The sequence below is a fragment of the Coturnix japonica genome, chromosome Z (assembly GCF_054131305.1).
Source record: "Coturnix japonica strain WE chromosome Z, WE-NBRP24, whole genome shotgun sequence".
Lineage (NCBI taxonomy): Eukaryota > Metazoa > Chordata > Aves > Galliformes > Phasianidae > Coturnix > Coturnix japonica.
In genome coordinates, this window is record NC_140702.1 from 66,297,567 (window position 1) to 66,318,995 (window position 21,429).

General features: G+C 39.8%; 1 protein-coding gene across 12 annotated transcripts in view; it reads right to left on the reverse strand.

The window, feature by feature from the left end:
- UNC13B (unc-13 homolog B) overlaps positions 1-21,429 on the reverse strand; it is a 210,299-nt gene that overhangs the window by 144,356 nt on the left and 44,514 nt on the right. For 8 of the 12 annotated variants that reach the window (XM_085528481.1, XM_085528479.1, XM_085528476.1 and 5 more), the window contains exons 6-7: positions 17,838-17,908; positions 14,639-14,696 (exon numbers count right to left, since the gene is read on the reverse strand). In XM_085528481.1, the coding sequence (XP_085384607.1) occupies positions 14,639-14,696; positions 17,838-17,908 (129 nt within the window). Of the gene's footprint in view, positions 1-5,279; positions 5,316-14,638; positions 14,697-17,837; positions 17,909-21,429 lie in introns of all 12 variants that reach the window. The other 4 variants (XM_085528478.1, XM_085528477.1, XM_085528475.1 and 1 more) reach the window with 1 other exon arrangement.

Here is a 21,429-nt window from a genome sequence, read left to right on the forward strand (position 1 = left end):
ATCCGCCACCAAAAGCTTGTTTTAGAAGAACAATCAAGTTAAAGCCCCGTCTGGTAAGCTAACCAGAGGTGTGTGTCCTACACAACCACTGACCACAAGGCTGAGCAATAAAGTGGAAGTGCTGTTTACATGCTTTTTTTTTTCTTCCACTGGTGCTTCCCACCTTCAATTTCCTTTTTTTTTTTTTTTTTAATCCAAGGTAATATTTGTTCTTAGTGATATTCTGTGCACCATCCCAACTAAGTAAGGTTACATCAAGGTTACAGTGCCCTGAAGCGGATGGAAAAATAGAAAACAACCTCTGTAGAAAACATGTTTGCAATTTACAAATGGCTTGAAAAGCCTGGCTCTACACTCTTAACTACCATCAGTTCAATTTGATTGTTTGCCTTGAAAACAGAAATAAGCTTTCAGCATTTCAGCAGCCTAAGTGCTGCATAGTTCTTGTCAGTCTCTAGTCAACTGAATAAAAATGAATAGCAATCATCTGTTGTTTTATTTAGCTTTATTAAAAAGGGCAGTGTCCATCAGTTTTCACACAGTTCAGTGCTGTTAAATACAACCTGTTACATACTAGGCAGAAATCCCCAGCAATCACTGATCCATAACTAAGGGCCAGTCCCAGAAACATATTCATGCTAAACTGCACCTACCTTACGAGCGATCTCACTTCCTTTAATCAAAATGTTCACAAATAAAGACATTGTTTAGCCTGATTAAGAACACCAAAATCTGGACATCTGACTTTTAGCATACATTCTCCCTGCAAGAAGGTATGCTCTGAAGTGTCTGCACATGGTGATAATCCCATTTGTTAAAATACCCAACACTTAAATTTTATTTAAACAAGAGACTGACAAAAACATGCAGAAGCAGCCTTATGTATATTGCATCCCCTCAAAAGATGGGTATCTGTCTGTACAATCCATGTTTCAGCAAAATATATATCACAAAAAACAAATGATGTGGTTTGTTCAAGCACCATCTTCAAACAGATGATACACCAAGCCTTCCATAAGGAAAACTGTAGCTCAACCACAGTCTGTGAAGATCAGTTAATTCATAACCAGACACATAACAACAAAAACAGAGTTAATAGTTATTTTAACCCACTTTGAGAAATTCCATATGTCCAAAAGAGCACTCAAGGGATGAAAACAAATCCATAGTCACTGTACCCACTGCTGAAGAGTGGGGGGTAAGGCTGAAGGGCAGGGTAGAAGCATGCTGCTCACGTGTAGTAATTGAATATTCATGCATATACAGAGTGTAAGAAGAAAACCTATTTGACAGCGACGTCACACAGAAGGATATTAGTGTGGAAACCAAACAGAAGGGGATAACAAGGTGTGTCCAGAGAACCCTCCTCTCCGAAGTGAACTGTGTCCTGCTAACCTTATCAATCCTCCCCACTTTTCCCTTGAGAAGTTACTATACCACTGCTGCAGGGCAGTATACAATAGCTCTAGCATACTGACCACACAACCACTTTAAGCAGTGCTGTCACATCAGCTGTACTCATCACACGAGCCTGAGTAAAAATGTGAATAAAAACATCGTGCTCAAGTACTCAGGAAGAGGTTCATGTGAGGTTCTATGTCCCCAAAACCCCACTACTTTTCCAAAAAAAAGACACTGAGCTTCTCACAGCTTCTGCCTATTTCTGTAAGACTGGGGTGAAAGAGACAAAATTTTACAGATGGAATACATGACATGCAGTCCAAGTCCAGAAGAGATGTCAGCATCACACCAAGGCTATTGCATCCCATCTTCCCCACTCTGCATCCATTTAAATGGTTTTCACAAAAGCTTCTAACAATCTCTTTCCTTAATCAAGTCTCAGAACCCAATATTCTACTGTTTCCTGAAACATCAGTCACTTCTGACAACCATGCAGCCTTTCAGAAATCTTGTAATTAAAATGCATTGAAGGTTAAAGAGGACTACTAAAGTAATGGAGGCCCAGGGAAGCAGAAATCACAAAAGGACACAAGGGCATGTTGAGGCAAATGAGGATCTTTTATAGCTCTGCAAGCTAAAAATTCAGAAAGATTTTCAGCAATGATTTAAGAGCAACTTTGAAGGTCATCAGACTATCTTATCACCCTCAGCACTTAAAATTCATTAAAAATATGAATAATTTTAAGACACCAAGTTAGAAACTTTCAGATTTGAGACTGAGGGCTTTCATAATCTTGTTTTTCCACATGCAGAACTGCAGAATTGTAAGGGTCAGAAGGGACCTCTAGAGATTAACAAGTCCATCTCCCACCCTAAAGCAGGCTCCCCACAACTGGTCACAGGTAGGAGTCCAGATGCATCTTTAATATCTCCAGTGAAAGAGACTCCACAACCTCTCTGGGCAACCTCACAATAAAGTTCTTCTGCATGTTTGTGCAGAGTGTCTTGTTCTCAAGCTTTTGGCCATAGCTCTTTGTCCTACCACTACTCACCACTGAGAATAGTCTAGCCTTGTTCAACTGCCTCCTGCACTTTAGATATTTATAGATGTTGATCAGTTCCACCCTCAGTCTCCTTTTCTTCAGGTTACTCAGCTTTTCCTCATAGGAATATGTTTCAGGGGCTTTATCATCTTATAGCCCTCTGCTGGACTTCTTCTAGGAGATCTGTTGGTTTTTTTTAAACTGGGGAGCCCAGAAGTGGACACAGTATTGTAAATGCAGCCTCCCCAGGGCAAAAGACAGGAGGTCCCTTAACCTACACTGATGCACCCATTCATCAATCACACACTTTCTAAGCTTCATTACAAAGGAAGCTGTGGGAGATAGCATCAGAAGCCTTGCTGAAGTCAATGTACACAATATCCACTGCTCTCTCCTCATCTACCCAGCCAGTGGTGATACCACAGGAGGCTACCAGGCTGGTCGATCATGATTTCCCCTTGGTGAATCCATACTGACTACTCCTGATGACCTTCATCTCTTTCAGTTCCCCGGAGATAGCTTACACAACAAGTTATTCCATCACCTTCCCAGGGACAGAGGTGAGGTCTCACTGGCCCGTAGTTTCCCAGCTTCTCCCTCTTGCCATTTCTGAAGGCAGGAGTGACACTGGCTTTCCTCCAGTCCTCAGACACCTCTTACATTCTCCAAGACCTTTCAAAGATGACAGAGAGGATCAGCAATCACCTCTGTCAGCTCCTTCAGCACACATAGATGCATCCCATCAGAGTCCATGGATTTGTTCACACTGATTTTGGCTAGATGGCCTCTGCTGCTCATCCAAAGGGAGGTCTTCCATTCCTTGCATCCCTACAGCCCCTGACAACATTCCTATATTCTTTGCAAGCAGACAGGTCCCCCTTCCACATTTCATGGATCTTCTTTCCATTTGCTGCTGAAACACCCAACAGTCAAGAACTGGACTGATACTCCAACATTCCAAAGCACAAAGAGTACCTTGGACACCTGTCCTCATCTATTTACCTTTCTTAAAATGAAGCCAAGTCAACAGCACAAGACTTCCCTTCGTCAAAATGCCCTCTATCCAGTTAGAATGGCTTTGGACTGCAATGCATTTCTTACAAGAAGTCTTCACTTAGAAGAACATCTTCCAGCTACTAACACGCTGTTTTTGCTGCTTTCTTTCCACTTGTAAATTGACAGTTTTAAGTGTACTTCTCTTGGCAATGCTGAGCTAATGGATTTGGCTTGGAAACATCATAAATGTTGATCCAAGACTCTCTAAAAGGATGCTAACATGATTTCAAAGAGGACAGCACACCAAGTATGAAAGGGAGGGAGAAGTACAAGTTCCCTTTTTAAAAAAGAAAGAAAAGATATTAAAAATAAAAACCACATCAACCTGCCAAAGAAAAAGGCAAAGTATTCTACGCACAACACCCCTGCGTTCCTGAATTGCACCAATGCTTAAACATCCCCATTTCCCCAAAAAACATAAAATTGAAAAACCAAGCTACGTGGGGAACCAATATTTTTTGATTTAGTAGTAAACAAAAAATTCATTAATTCTTGGTTATCATATCACACACCTGAGAATTACCCCACACAACAGAGACACTCAAGATGTACAAAATGAACCAGTCACTCACTGCTGTTGATGCTTAAAGAATTGAAGGTTTGATCAAAGACAGGAAAACAAGGAGGACAAAAATGCTGTGAGAGAAGAAATGGGGAAGTCACTAGTGGAAGGCACAAGACAGATGCAAAACTTTTCCTTTCTTAGCTATTTAAAGACCTGAAAAAAAATACAGTTATTGAAATTCACTGTGATTAGCTAAGCATCGGATTTTAATCACTGCACCATAGCAGGAGCATCCTTTTTGAATTCTTTTATGTCAAAAACAGAAAAGCATCAGGCAGCAGGAATCAGCCGCTTCCTGTGGCAGTGGCTGCAATCACTATGCTTTGCATGCTCCCCTCAGCAACACCCTCACTGTCTGTTTTGACACAAGGAACAGATACCCTCATTTCATTACCAATGGATCAATCCTTGCAGGTCCTACAGGCAGCAGAAGCCATGCAGTGTAGCTTAAGCAGAAGCACTGCCTGTTGCAACTATATGAATTCCAGAAAGTAAAGATGTTTCATGCATGTTTACTGGGCAAATTAATACAAACTTGGAGCTGTGGGACCTCAACAGAAGTTTCCACATCAAGGAGTCTCCAGGTGCTTTGCAGATCACAGACAGCAGTGATATTAACATTTACCTTTTCAGGCCTGACAAGCATCAAATGAAATAAAGCCCTATCACTTTTGCCGTGACAGCACCTCACTGAGCTCGAATTCACTACAAAACCTACAATCCTCTGTCTCATTGATGTTTGCCAACCACCTCCATGTTCAGATTTGGTCCTGTCTGTAGTCTTTGGAATTTCATTGATCACTTCCAGTGTTTTTACATATCTTACCAAAATGATCACTATGGATTCACTTGCAGTTTTCAGTTACTCTGAACATGGACGTAAGCTTCCATGAGTATGAAGATTAACACAGATAATACATACAAGAAGAAAACTGGAATCATCTTTACAGGAAAAGAGGAATATTCCAATTCAGTCTTCTCCTCAAATTCCAGAAAAAGCACAAGCAACTCAGCCAAAACAAAGCTAAACGGAGGGAGAAAAAAAAAATCATACAGCCATCCACACAAACATGAAGATTCAATTCAGTGGAAGTGAAAGAAAATACAGCGGAGCGGACTTTCTATATGCATGAATATTCCCACTTTCCTCATCCTGGAGCATGCTGCATCACTACAGGATCAAGAAACTTGCAAGAAATTGAACTGTTACGTACTCAGCTGCTCTCCCCATCCGAAATAACTCCAGCTGCCTGCGTGTGACACAAATGGCAGAAAATAAATGGAATGGGAAAAGAAAGCTTAGAAAAGCAAACCACAAGCATATTTTCATGTATTTAAAATGCTCTATAGATTGCAACCTTGAAAAACAGATATATATATTTTTTCCTTTATAAATACGATACTATTTGTTTGGGGATTTACTGCTCACTGTCTAGGTGAAGACCAATAGAGATTAAGGAATCATGTATTAATTAACATTAAAAGACAAAATACTTATCAACATCCTTCTCAGGCAGAGCAGTAAAGCACTGCTCCCTGGTGCACAAATTATTATGATTACAAGCAGAATGACCCAGAAAGCAGAGTTCAGTGAAGAGCCAGAGCTGCAACCTCGTCCAGAACTCTGCAAGTCAAGCAGCAAAAGCTGTTTCACCTTTCCTCTTTCCAGAGAACTCAGTGGTGAAAGCACCACACCAGTAAATATAGCAGAAGAATTGTCTTCATGCATGTAAATTAGCATCAAGGAAGAGTGCTTTCTTAGCTAGACACATACTGGTACAAAACTCAGAGAACTCATAGCACCCCACAGATGTAAACAACCACATGGAAGTTCTCTAACAGCAAGCAGATCTCTCCATGCTGAGGGTGACAACAAATTCATGCTAAGGCTGAACAGCAATTCAACAGGTAAGGTTATAGCTTTCCATTATACACATTGTCACCCCAGGATAGCATCTCAGGATGACAACGATGGTGGCAAACCACCAAACTACCAAACATACCCAAACCTCAGAGCATTACGGCAGCACACACATAACTTACAACTCCAAGAAAAGTCTCAGAACTCAAAGAATGCTCAAAAAGCATTTCTGGAAAACAGTGTGTAAAAGAAAGGTTGGCAGGGATGGCGGTGTGTAAGCAGAGCAGTAACAAGAGAACCACAAAGCACTGAAAACAAGCCTTGGAAACAAGGTCCATCCTCAGAGGAGAAATATTACAACCTGCTGTAGGCAAAAGTCCCCAAACTGACAGAGATGTTCTTGAGGCAGCTACTCACCTCCCTATACTGCTGTTACAAGGCTCCATACGCACAGCATGAAAACTGCACTAACTTTTAAAAGCCATTCAAAGATTATTGCTTAGATAATACATAGCCATTGATGGCAAGTTGATGGTAAGGGGGAAGAGAAAGAAAGCTGCCTTTAAAAACTAGCTCCTTATCCTCCAAGTGCTTTCATATTGAGAAGGTGGGTTATACATAAATGTGTGTGTGTGTGTGTGTGTGTATGTGTGTGTGTGCATAGATGTTAACCAGAGACAAACTAGGAAGAAGACACTGCAGGAGTAAGCAGAAAGAGATGCACTAAGAGAGACTCGGGGATTATTCCTGACACAATCTAAAAACTCTGCTTTTGTTTGTTTTTACTAACACCCACTTCACTTCAGCATCTAACATTCTAACATTTTGGATAAAAGACGAATTTATTAAAGATTCAACACATATGCTGCTTCATTTAACATTCAGGAGCTAACAGTATGTATCTCAGTCCTTCAGCATAATCACAGAAGACCTGGGCTGACAGTCGTGATATTTTGAAGGTTAATGAAAACAGAACTTCTTTTAGCCTTTTCAAGCTGTTTTTATGCTTCATACAAAAAAAATTTAAAAATAAAAAATAAAAAAAAAATTAAAAAGCACAAAGCATAACCTCATTTTGAGAAGGAAAAAAAGTAACTTCCAGATCACTTCTGGGAACAAATTTAAGCCTGTACAAACTTGATTTGAAATGACCAATAAGTCCAGACAGATAGATCATGGAAAGTTATAATTTTAAAAACATACAGCAATAAAATGTAATAACAATGGAAAAACTGTACAGACAAATTAGACTGTTTATTCTGTGAGCTCTTTAATACCAAGAGCAAAACTCAGTTACCCATATTTTGTATTCACAAGTTTCAGTACTGAAAAATGAGGTTTCATATAAACCTCCAATTAAGGACTAAGCGATGCCAGCAGCCTGGTGCCTTGGATGATACAACATTCTTGTCATTAACACGTTTTATAAAATACATCTAAGTTCCCACAGCTAGCTGAGCATAACATATGCTCGCTCTGTGCCTCAATTATGCAACTATTCAAGGAGGAACTCCTCCTCTCCACTTCACACTGTCAAGACTGGATCAGCAGGGACACTGTAGAAAAGCAGAATATTACATGTTTTTAATGCAGACTAATTTGATTTCCTGCATGTCATTTTGTTTTGCTGCTGCTTACGAGTCTCTAAAAGCAGCTGTGCTGCATCTCACCCATCAGAACATTATCATTTACTGCCGTCCACTTCTTACAGTCATGCTGATAAACTGTTTAATCCTCCTGTTATATTCCATGCTGACTGAAGACAGAGAAGGTCTAAGCATGTTTATAAAGGCAAAGTGATTTCCAGAAATTACAGTGTACTTGGTGCTTATAAAAGGTGCTGTTTAAAGAATACAAAGACAGGCAGGTCCTGGTCATTTTTTCTTTCTAGGTTTAGTGTGCCTTTCCCCCTGGCTAATACCCTCCACACAGCATCCACAGATCTTAGGTTAAGTACAAATTTACTTTCTTCCATTATTTGATTTAGTTTTCAAATTGTACGTGCAGCATGTTAATGAATACAAGTCTAAAATAGCTTTTTAGAACCAAAGATTTCAGGATAACCAAGAGTGTTTCCACACCAATATCACGTTTTCCACCTCGGTTTTGGAACACTACAACTGAGGGATAAAACCTGTGCCCTAAATGAGATTAGGAAGCACAGGGGAGAAATGAGCACGTAGCTGGAAGGGATGAGCACTGGCATACTGGAGCCTCTCCCACCTGCTTAGTACTCCCTGTTTTTAATCACAGTTTACTCCAGATTAGTCATAGAATCACAGAATCATAGAACGGCCTGGGTTGAAAAGGACCTCAACGAACATCTTGTATCAACCCCCCTGCTATGTGCAGGGTCCAGACCAGGCTGCCCAGAGCCACATCCAGCCTGGCCTTGAATGCCTGCAGGGATGGGGCATCCACAGCCTCCTTGGGCAACCTGTTCCAGTGCATCACCACCCTGAGAGAAAAACTTCCTCCTAATATCCAATCTAAGCCTCCCCTGTCTCAGTTTAAAACCATTCCCCCTTGTCCCATCACTACCCACCCTTGTAAGCAGCCATTCTCCCTCCTGTTTATAAGCTCCCTTCAAGTATTGGCTGGCCACAATGAGCTCTCCCCAGAGCCTTCTCTTCTCCATGCTAAACAAGCCCAGTTCCCTCAGCCTTTCTTCACAGGAGACCTCATCCAGCCCTCTGATCATCTTAGTGGACCTCCTCTGGACCTCTACTTTCTTGTGCTGGGGGCCACAAGCCAGTACCCAGTACTCCAGATGGAGTTCCTGCTTCATGCTGAAATTTTGGAGTATTTTAATTTCAGTAAATGAAATGGCCTTTCCAGCCATCTTTACTACGGCTAAACAAAATAACACAGAACTGAGAATTTAAGCAGGGCTTGGATCACCATCAAATCATCAAGGCTATCCAAAAAGTTATTACAAGCTTGTGCAACTCATTAATAACTACAAAGACCTCAGCAGTAATTGTTAATTTTAGTAATTGTTCATTTTAGTAATTGTTAATTTTAGCTATGATAGAAATCTCATAACATTTCTTCCACTGCTAACAGATCGGTCATGTCTTTTTAGTTTCTAGGCACACCCACTAAGAGATTAGTAAACAATAGAACAAACAGAAGTTTTCTATACACCTCCTTGAGATACAACTTTAGACTGCAACTTATTATCTAGCAATATCTGTGTGGATAAAGGAAAGACTAATGTAATGTCGCACAGCTGCTGAGAGAAGATCTGGTGCCTTTCTTTTTCTCTAGTTTCAACCTTGGATATTCACTATAAGACCCGCTGTTCAAGGCCACACTCAAGGACGCATCTGTGGCTTGAGTACAAAGCTGGGCAATAATTTTCTTATCAGCTTAATACCTCTAAATTCAGAAAATAAACACTCATGAATTTCAGATTAATTTTCTGTTGCTGCCACGACATTTAAGGATGACTAATGAAGTTTCAGAATCCATTAAAAAAATTCCATCAGGAGGGGAAGAAAAAAAAAAAAGAAGCACTTGAGAAAAGCACTAAACAAATTATGAAACCTGAGTGAGTAACTAAGCATTTACCTTTTTTTCTTTTATTTGTTTTTCCACTTACAGAAAAATATGTCCCTTTTAGCAGCGTTGAGCATTTCAAGAAGAGGTTTAGCATTTGCACTTATCTAAAAGTCAAAGTTTCACTTCCTTGTCAAAGTCTTTCATAATATTACACGTTCTCAGGGAAAACAACCAAGTATGTCTACAGGATCAGCAGTAAAGCCACATATCTGCTAAGATAGCCAGCATTTTTAACTTTCAGGTACTGAATACTTTTCCCTTGACGTATTCTAAGAAGTAGCAGCCTTAGCCTAAAACTGTAGGCAGACATTTCAGAGCAAGATCTTTGAGCAGACCTATCATGCTTCCACTCATACAGTGCCAACTCATGAGAAGGTTAACATGATCAATGACATCTTCAGCACTCTTCTCATATTGCCCTGGTCTACAGATGATGCAGGTAGCTGCAGGCCTCTCCTATTTCTAAATGCAGAAGCAGTTTAGAAACCTCGGGGAAAAAAATACCTTGCAAAAATATATAGAGTGTATCTAAGTATAGAATGTATATATAGCATGTGTGTCTCTACAACAAAGAGAGCACAGCAAAACTACAATGCCTGGCACTGCAGCATTACAGATATACACCTCTAAAAGCAATTAAAATGGTTAAGCTGGGACACGTTTAAAATCATTCTGATAGTGCACTGACTTGAAAGCCTAGTCTAGACTTTTCTTTCAATACTGTTACTTAATAGGAAAAAAAAATCTCATCATTAATGTCAGTTAATGAGGAGGAATGTATAAACCATCTAGATGACTAGATGATCTCGTAGGTCCTTTCCAACCTTGTGATTCTATGATCTCAGATCATCTGTATAATCTGGGGTAATAAAAAGAGAAGTAGTGGACAACAGCAATCAAAACTCTCAAAAATAGCTTCTGGTTCTTTAAAAACACTGGTTAATATGACAATGCTAACAGAAACTTTCCTCACACACTTTGCAAAAACAGATTTCTTTCAACATTAGTGGGAAAGAAGGGTCAACATAACACATAGATTTGGTCTGAAATGCCACCTTTCTTTCCTATACTGCGCATAAAACATTTTGTCAGTCTTCACGACATTAAAATTATGGATCAAAAACAAAGTTGCAGGACTTTTTTCCTGCCTACACACATGCAAGCACGTATTCCAGATAGCTCTTTTTTATTCTCCTGGGCTAGATGTTGTCTTGCTCCTTTCTCTCTGATCTGCTGGCAGATCAAGGACAGGGTAGCTCCCGTTGTTTTTGCTGACATGACTACAAATCAGAGCAGTTATTTCTTTCCTTGTTGCATCAACTCACAATCCAGAGGCAAGTAACAAATCCACCTTCTTGCAAAAAAAACAAAACAAAATGAAGCAAAAAAAAGAAAACACAGAGAAAGACATACACAGGAAACACCACAGATGCCAGGACATAAGTTATGTAGAAGAGGGAATGTAAAGCATTCTCTGAAAGTTTACCAGACAAAGATGATAGACAGGCAAAACTGGTTGACTCAGTGGCAGGTAGATTATCTCTTCTGATAATTATACTGAACGTACCATCTTTCTGCCAGATCTGTAAACTGTCTGAAAAAGGCATAGGGTAGTATTTACAGTAGCTGATATTAACCAAGATAGTCAAATATTCTCCCCAAGGATACAGAGTACCTTTCTCATCCTCTGCTGCCTCTGTCTTTCTCATCATTTGGACTGCTCTCTGTTCAAAATCAGAGCTTCATTTAAAACACTGACAGAGTGACTCACGTATGAATTATAATGAAGTTTTATACTGTTAGAAATGATGTTGAGTATGCTAGGAAAATAAATCTATACACACAACAATAAATAACATAGACATTTATTGAGTCAATAAACTGTAAGTAATCAAATAACTTTTTTTTTTCCCATTTGCTTCATTTGAAGTAAATTTCCGGGCAATAAAAGTTTGCTTTCTTTTTAATTTACATTCAATTTCAGTTTGTGGGTAAAAGCCAATTAAGAGGATGCTACAGTTATTCAACAGTGAGGGATCTGGAAATTAAGAATTATGGCTCTGGAATTATGGAATCCATTGGCATTACAGTGCCTTGCTTATTGTCTGGGATCACCAGAATTTAAATCAACTGGTAGCATATAATCTTGTTCGGCAGGAGAAACATTCAAAGATGGACAGAAGCTGAAAGGTAAAAATAAAACAAACAAGTATAAGGAAGAAAGACGCAGGAAGCTCCTAGCTAAATTAGAAGAGACTACCTGCACAAGAATACCTACTTAAGAATAGGTAAAAACCCTGCATTAGATCAATTATCGTGGGTCTTATTTTCCTAAGGACAAAACTGAAAAATCCAGAATCTTGGGAAAATCTAGAGGACCCAGTCTGGGCTGAGATTTCTCATGATACCATGAGAAAGGTAGCTAAGGCAGCAGCAATTCTGGCATCACCAGAACTGAGAAGCCATCCCAGAGATGAGAAGCTGGCTTTTAGAAACAGCTAACATCTCTTACACGTCGCTGCGCCTTTCTGCCACCTCTGGTGCCAGTACAACACAAGATGTGCCCAGAAAGACAAGGAAACAGTCTTGAGCAAGTGGTTTGAGAAAGGGGTCTGATGTACATGGAGGATACAGGCGCAGAACTATAATGTAAACACGTAAGAATACGTATTTTCACATTTAATGAACTTAACCCTGCCTGCCAGAGCAGGATTTTCTCTAATAGAACAAAGATCCTCAGGCCCAGCACTGCCACCAGGTGAGGAAGGGGTTCTCCCCTCTGTGCTGAGCAGCCTCACCTCCAGCAGCAGGTGCAGGCTGGGTGCCACAAATATAGACACAAAGCTGTCACACAGCACCCAAAGGAGTGCAGTCACGGTGCTGAGGCATCGGAGGGCAATACTCTAATGGGTCAAGCACTGTTCATACTTAGTTGGACTTTGCTCCTTCTAGACATGCAGTCCTGCAATCCAGATGATCACATCCTGCTAGCAGCAGCAACCAGATCTCATCTAGCACATCATGGTGGAAAACTGAACAAGCCTTACAAATGTTCCTGAGGATATTTTTATTACACCTAAAAATACATCTATCAATTATTTACCCACATGTTAAGAAAGAACATTATGTGCTTAGAGCATTTGAGGTGCAGGAAGGACACCCACTCTGTTCCTATAAAAAAGGGGGTTGAGCGACTGCGTCATATGCAAAGGCCAGGGCAGTTTTCAATACAGAGACATAGTCAATGCATCTTCTGTGCTGAATTCTCAAGTTCCAAAGGACTACACCTCTTCTTCACAGAGAAATGCAGAGTGACTTCATTTTTCCAAAGTACTTCTATATTAAATGACTATTTCATCTTTGACCACGCAAACAAGATATTCACAGACGTCAGATTCTCTTCAGCAACAGATAAGCAGAAGTACACACAGTGCCACAAATTTTATTGAATTACTGGTAAATTCTTAAATAAATTAGCCACATGGTGCTATTTAATATATAACACTGCCATTCTAATTACAGTTTTAATCCCATGAAAGATTTCATTGTTATGTGATATGAATTGCTCAAATCAGTGTCCTTCACTTCATTATTGTAAAATGTCACTTTCCAGCCTATTAATAGGAAACACAAAGGTCAGCTGTAGGTCTGCTCTTTAGAGTTGCAAGAGGTGAGCTGGTCCTCCAGAAAGGACACAAGCTTGAGGATGTAAAAGTACCATGCCATGGAAATAAGTGTAGCTACTTTCCCTACACAGCAGCTTTCCTCCTGGCTTACCTATGCTTCACAATATTTAGAACACACAGCTACACCAGACTCACAGCAAAGTTAAGGGATAAGAGAAAGGAAAATTATTTCTGCATTCTCATTACTTAGATGCTTTGTATCAGACTGTTTTTCTTTGGTCTTCTCACGTCTAGACTTCTGCACACTGTGCTATCAGGATTTAGGCTGATTTATTTCACTTCCTTCAAAAGCATTTTTATTTGTACTCTTTAGAAATCAATTGTGTCCTTCCATACCTGACTTTATTCTAAAAAATCACTTTATTCTTTAAATGCTCTTGAAAAAAAAAAAGAAAAAAAGAAAGAAAAAGAAAGAAAGACATTAGATGCTGCCTGGAGTATCACTGTTTTCATGCTTTCATATAGCTTTGTGCATTCAGCGGCTACACAGCACTTTCAGATCTCCTGGATAACTGATAGCATCCATGTTTTCTTCATAACAGTTTTAAAGTAACATATTAAAAGCACACATAAAAATGAGTTTTACTCACTCCCTAAAAAAAATAAAAAATAAAAAATAAACAGTAATTACCATTTTCTAACATTAACAGCTTTGTAGAGATCTTATGATTAGCCTGCAGAGTTCGATATGCAAAACTTGTAGAGATTTAAGTAGAGAACAAACAATTTGTTTAAATTATAAACTTTAATTTTATTAATAGTGCTGCCTAAGTAGATACTGCATTCATAAAAGACATCACTGAGCTTTCATCCATCATATTTTAAAAGCAGTGTTTCAGAAATCCAATTTTGCAGACCACCAAACATAGTTTGTATTATTTTAGAAGTCCAAAAAAAGCAAGATGGGGATAAGCAGAAATTAGTAAAGTATTTTTCATCATCCATCAGCATAGCATTATAAATAATATCAAGTTAAAAAGCCTCAGGTGCATTTTAAACACACTACTGGCAGGATTTCCAAACCCACCTATTTTTCTCCTCTTAAAACTTTAAAGTAACAAAAATAATATTCAACACAAGATGTTAACGAGAACACAGCCTTGCTCAGTAATATGAAGAAAATTCAGCATCCAGATTTCTTGTTTGCATTGGTATTAAAGGGGTCTGACAATCCAGGTGACTTTGAACACTTTGTTTTCCTAACACAGGAAGACACAAACAAGTTACAGACTCCAATACATGATTTCAGTTTCTAGCATCAGAATCAATAAACCAACATTTTTAGGGACAGTTTTTTCATAACAAACAGAAGATTTTGCTACAGAGACCTTAGCTTTAATATCAGGAATGTTTTTAAAAAAGCACAGATCTATCACCATTTCATAACTAACCAAACAAGCAAATGAAATACACGGAAAGGGAGGGGAGAGAAGGGAAGAGGAAAATGTGAAGTCTAACTTACAACACTGGGAGGCAGCACTGGGCAATGGTTTCTTCTGGACCTCCTCCTGAAAGGAATACTAGAGGGGGAAAAAAAGAAAAAAGGAACAATATTAAGAAAAGAAATGGTCATTTTATGAAATGGTTTTCAGAATAATATATGTCACGCTTCAGATAAAACAATCAGGATCTAAGTGCTGAGTATTTTCTTTAATATCCACATTAAAACTTATTCCCAGATGCCTTCTCCTTTTTATGCCCAAACCAGATGTTAAAAAACTGCACATCTGGTTAAGGTAAAGTCTGCTTTACTACAAGCACAGGCACTATTATCAGTCCATAGAGCTCAAATCAGACATCTAAAAGATCCTGTACCCACAGAGTCATTGTTATAGGGAGCTCAGAACTGAGCAAAAGTCCATTTACCTTTTATATGTTCCACTGCAATTTCAGCGGTTCAAAAACAAATGTTCACAGCAACACTGCACTAGAAGACTGAAGTGGTTGGATAATTAGTGTGCCCAGAAGGGTAAGAGCACAATGTTTGCCTACCCAGCAAATACAAACACTTCTGTGATCCACTGTATGTCTGAAGTGAAGAAGTTTTTGCATCTCATTTAATAATAAATTAGAAAACACGGGCATATTTCAATTAACCAGCTTTGATTTTTCACAAAGCTGTTTGTTACTGCATCAAAGTGTTCCCTACGGGAAAGCAAGTTGCTGTATTTTGTTTTTCTCTGTGTTGTATTACAAAGAGAAGAGAAAATCAGGACAATTGGGCAAAACAATAAGAACAGTCTTTGCCAGGAATAAAGGGGCCCAAAGACAAAGGAAGTGCCCTTGCAACCGGTACTGTGTTCTGAAAAACAGGGCTGCCAGACATACATTTGTTAAGGAATTGAGTTGCTCAATACATGGAGGATGAAAATCTGCAGCCTGTGCTATGGCCAACTTCAGATCCATGCTGTCTAAAATGTACAAGCTCAACGAGCTATACAGAGTTATGAAAAGAAATGCTGGATCTCATAGCAGTAACTGTTTGACAAAGTGGTGAAAGAAAGTCTGTTGATGAGCAATTTAAGTGGCATGGGACAGTAAAAGCTTCCAAAGGAACATACTCAGATTTTAAATATACCACAGTAGTTTACCCTTTCTAAGACATCAGCCCAGTGGCTACCAGCAGTTCCAAAAAGAAAACAGAACATTCTTTGTAGGAATAGTGATTAGAAAGCATTTTGTTACACTGTGCAAACTTTGAACAAACCTGCATCATGAAGACTGTTTTGCAGCATCTGTCTGTTCATCCACTGTCTCATGCAAAGACAGCTAAACTTAATGCCCAGAAGAGAGAAAATTTTCCTGTATGAAATACCACCACAGTGACCAAAAGTGACCACACAGAAGGAAAGGTTTGTAGGGCTGAGTAGCGTTGGGTGAATGAGGACTGGTCATTCTGTTTCTCCAAATAAACCTGCTCCCAACTGGTTTCACAACAAAGGGCTTGTTTGCTTAGAGCAAACAAGTTATTTTTCTCCAGGCTATAGACAATTAAGTTGCTGAATTCCTTGCTACATAAATGACGTAGGTAGGTTCAAAATAAAACTGACATCCACAGAAGAAAAATGAATCAAATGTTGTGAAATACAAGATACTGATGCAGGCACTGGAAATAAAGGAAATATGCAAGAAAGTGAGACTGTCAGACACTGGCCAAGTGTTCCTTCATTTTTAACATTCTCACTGATGAAGCTGAATATCCATAATAAATTTGTGATCTCTGTGGCACTGAGACACCGTTTTGTTACTTGCCTTTGATAAAAGCATACACTTAGGATGCAGATGGACCACACTCCAGGGAAGGGGAGCATCAATGCTCAGAACACCTTTCAGCACATACAGGCTCACTGAGGCACTAGAGGGCACCTGTGCTTCACTGAAGTACCCGGTACAGACTGCTACAGTCCAGAGGAGCAGGAGAGAACCGCAGCAGTTATCACTGACAAGCCAAATCACAGACTGAGTTTTCTATCAACTCAAATACATCCTCAAAGTTCAAAGAAGGTGCAAGAGATCACCTTCAAGCAGTTTTTTTTTCCAGATATTATGATATTATCCAGATATTATGCTGTCCTCTGTCAAGAAGAAAACTCACCTTACATTACCTATCCACAAATAAAAAGGTTTGTGTAAGAGATGAAAAATCCCAGAGCAAAAACTTCCTGAAGACACTGACAGTAGATTTCTCAAGTTATCTTTCTAAGGAAGGAGCCTCACTGAGAATATAAGCAAGCACCACTTTCCTACCCACAGTGTTGACATCAACACATAAGACGTAAGAAACAACAAACTTCCACTGGAGACATTAGTCAAATCTTATTTTGCAGATAGCACAATAGCATGAAGGATAAAGAAAGCTTTTAATAGTATAACTCAAGAATCACAATTTCTGGTTTTGTAGTGGTTTAGCCAAGTAAAAACTGAGGAAACACAGGAAACCAAAGGCATAGCTAGCAGGTGTTACAGTCCAAGATTCATAAACTGAATCACTAGTAAGTGAGTACAAAAGATTTCCCTCCATCAGTTTCAAGAGAGTTTTGTCTGCTTTCAAAAGGAAGCTAAGTGCAAAAATATTTGATTTCACAAATGAACAGCAGTTACTACAGTCTGCCAAAAAATGTTTCAGTCATTCATGAGATAAAGAACAACAGTCTGACTGACAGGAATAGCGGGAATTCCTTTCAACAAAAACAGGGGAGATCCAGGTTAAAAGCCAGGAAGAAGTTCCTGTCTCACAGGGCACTGAGGTGCTGACTCTGCTGCCCAGAGAGCTGCGGTGCCCCATCCCTCAAGGTGCTCGAAGCTGGGCTGGATGGGGCCCTGGGCAGCCTGAGCTGGTGGGGGCAACCAGCCCATGATGGCAGGGGTTGGGGCTGGGTGGGCTTTAAGAACCTTTCCAACACAAGCCACCCTATGATGCTATGATGTTAACTTTCTTTTGTGTGTAACACACAATAACAGAGCAGTTCTCACTATGTGAGGAGAAACATGGGGAAAAATGATTACAGTAAACCTGAGAAAACCATTCTGTAAACAGTTCACAGAAAACCTGTTAACATTAGCATTTAATAGTTATCTCCATCATAAGGATCCACCATAAAGAATAAAAGCAAGATATAGTGCATTCAGGACTGCATTCACCCCTCAGTTCAGATATTTACCTCATCATCTCCCAGTGAATTTATTTGTTCTAATTTTCTGGTCCAATATCTGGCTTCCTCTTCAGGGATATCTACAGCAAAAGAATATGAAGTACCATCTTATTAGCCAGGCAAGTTTGCATCTATCGCCGGAAGGAATATAACAAGGAGAGTATTCCAAGATCACAACACAAAAGAAATAAATAACCCATACTATTTTGAAGCAATAGAACTGCTTTATATTAGCTACATTAGAACTCAGATGGAAAATAAATGTTCTTAATAATAACGCAGTTCAAGGCTTACATTACTTTCATGTTTAAAACCAATTAACCAAATGCACAATGGACAAAGGTAGGAAAGAACAAGACTACTTCATATTTAATTCAAATAATCATTGTACAAAGAACCATTTCATCATAATACATTTGCTACGTGCTTAATAGCACACAGCAAGATCAAGTGACTCTTCTGGAGGCTTTTATAACCTCAAAAGTACAAGGACTCCTTTTAGATGGCACATCGTACGTATGTACTTGGTATTACACAAACACATCAAAAAAAGAAAGTCTTGTTTTCCTTTGCAGGTGATAACCTAGATCCTGCGAGGTAACAAACAACTATAAGACTGTCACATTCATATGGATGCACACTCTTGTAGTTTTGTTTTGCTTTGTTTTTTTACCACAAAGCAGTTCATCAGGAACTGAACAATAACAGCCCTTTCATCTAGTAGATTTAACAGGCTAATGACTGGCAGCAGACAGCAAGCATTAACACCTTTATTTTGGCAACTATTTTCTATTCCATGCTCTGAAGTAATACAGTGTCCTAATGTTTTGAAGGAAACACAGAATTGTGCTACTCAAGACTTGGTCTTCCAGAGGGCACCCTATAAGATGCAGATTAGCTTCACAAAAGGCAAGTTAGGTACAAACTGTGTTTAACAAATAGAGCAAAAAGGGCACAACGCTTGGGGAAATAACCCACTAAAAGAAAAGCATCACTCAGTCCCTCAGTCCATGTGAATGAAATAAATTACCTAGGGATAGGGGGGAAAGGATGTAAAAACCACTGGAAAAAGGAAAAATTAAAAAAGAAACTAAGCCACACAGCATCATGCTGACTGTACTCATTTGGTCTTGCCACCATGGCCTCTGAATTTCAGATGCCATGCCAAAACTACACGAGTGCAGAAACTTCATAATACATACAGGATGGTGGAGCAGAGGCAGGGACTGCTCCAGCTGGACAGCACCAGCCCTAGAATCCTCACTGTCCCAAACACTGACAAATGAAGTTTAAATAACTGCCATTTCAACCAATTCTCCCATCCTCTGCAACTCTTTATACTCGTGCCTACTTAGCTGTAACCATCTTGGCTTCTAAATGAGTTTACTTTCCTGCAACAAGATTTACTCCATCTACAGCCTCAACAATATGTGTAGGCAAGAACTGGAGAAGTTGGGACAATATAGGCCCTACCTGAAAAAGTTTAAGGGCACCAGAAACTTAGTACCTGTGTCAAGAATACCTACATTAAGTAGAAAATAGAAAATCTTTCTTGCAGGGAGACCAAAGTAATTTATTTTAACCATAACACACAGAATCAGTTTCTCCGTTCTGATGTAAACTACACTGCTTTCTTGTCACATGCTATTAAAAAACAAGGTAGGAGAAATATGAGAGGGTCTTCCACAATGACAGGATTTGTAGGAAAGCATAACTGCTTTTCATCATCAGTGCTGCAGACCACAGTTGCACAGTGCACTTAGATGGACTCTGCACAAATCAGGGATGACACTAAAAGGATATCTAAAACAGAGTGGATTTAAAAAGAAGTCAGCAATTAGCTGAAAAGAGCACTGGACTTGATGAGATTTGGGAGGACAAGAAACTCCAAAAAAGATCTCAAGCAATCTAAATACTGAAGAAAAATCTATGGCATTCTGTCCTTGACAGCATCACACCTGTAAATGATGAAGAAAAGCCCAAACTGAGGTACTAAAGGTCACAGCCAAAACAATTCATCTTGGAAACCTGCAATTTAGAGCAGAGACCTGGGAGCAATGAAGTGATGGATTACCATCAAAACTGAATAAACTGCAGTGGTTTCAGAGGAAACCCCAGTGCCTCCCCATAGGCCACAGTTTGGCTGCATGCCCAGGCAACAAGGAGCACTGTGTGCGTCTTGGGTTTGTTGTTTGCATCTTGTATCCAAGGTGCTTCTTTCACAAACTGAGCTGTGTTTTAGCACAGGTTTGCTGCTATTCCAGAAAAACAGCTTCTTATGCAAGGTAGCAATTAAGTCCGCCACAGTCTAGATAATGGCTGTTTTAGGTCATCTTTTTGATCTTAAGGAAACTTGTCATCAGTACTAATCTCAGTACAGCTACCACAAAGCAAACCTTAAGAATTTAACTATGAAACTGAGTGATGTTATCTTCTCAGAAGAGTATGTGCCCAATGAGAGAGAATTCCTGATTTTTTGGGAGATCAGTTTAACTACATATAGTTTCCCCATACATTTTTATAAAACCATAACCACTTGTTTGTTGATACTGGCTCTTTGGAGAACAGACAATGAAAATACCTCATGCAGAGATCACAGCCTTATCATTTACAAGGCCACAGCCACTGGGCAGCTCTTACATCACTACGCAGCTCTGATTGCAAGTCCAAGTTACTCTGCTACATTAACTTCTGCTTACAAGATAAGAAGCTGAACTAGTCCAAACAGAGACCATCTGATTGATGCCAGCTAAGGACTGCACTGATATCATGCTCAGCAAACAAGAGGAGCAAGGCCATATATCAGTGGAACAAAGGTGCTAAACAAGAACAGAGAGGAAATGAGCAGACCTAGTCCTTAGTTTTCCTGTTCTTCTTAACCTGACGCCTATGAACAGGTTGCAAGTGTTATCAATCTTGCTCCTACTGCCACCCTTGGATGAAAGCTGAAATCCCTCTCTCTTGGGACACCTGGTGTCAGGGGGCAGCAAGGACTGGTGGCTCCCTAGGGGAGAAGTACTTCATATACAGCAGGGCAGGGACCTGCCAGCCAAGGCTGTGTCCTACAGCTCCCAGACAAGATGAGCAGGACAGTTCAGAGACCATGGCCAGGCTCAACCTGAATCTGTATCACTGTGCACAACCATGGTGGGAATAAGGCATATCTGAGGAAGCCAGGTCACTCTATGGAGTCGATATGCATTGGTAATTCCTACAACATCACCCTGGCAAGAAGGCTGAACTGAAATGGAAACGTTACTTTTGAGACAAGGAGAAGGGGTTGGGGCAGAAGTCCCAGATAAGGCTGCTCTGTTCACTCAGAATGGCTACAATGAAGCACAAAGACTTGATTATCTGAGGAAGAAATTTGTTGCATCTATGCAAACTTCATTCTGAAGTCAGGATCCTCCCTCCACCTCCCTGCCCCTACCCTTCCCACTCCCCAACCTCCCCACTTGAGTCTTTCCTCACATGGCAAGTTGTGGGCTGGGGCATATGCAAGTGCTATAAAAAAATACAATTCCATCCATCACATTTTTACAAGCTTTCACCTGGATTCTTCTCTTCTCAGTCCCATTTTCTTGCCCTTCCAGAGGTATGG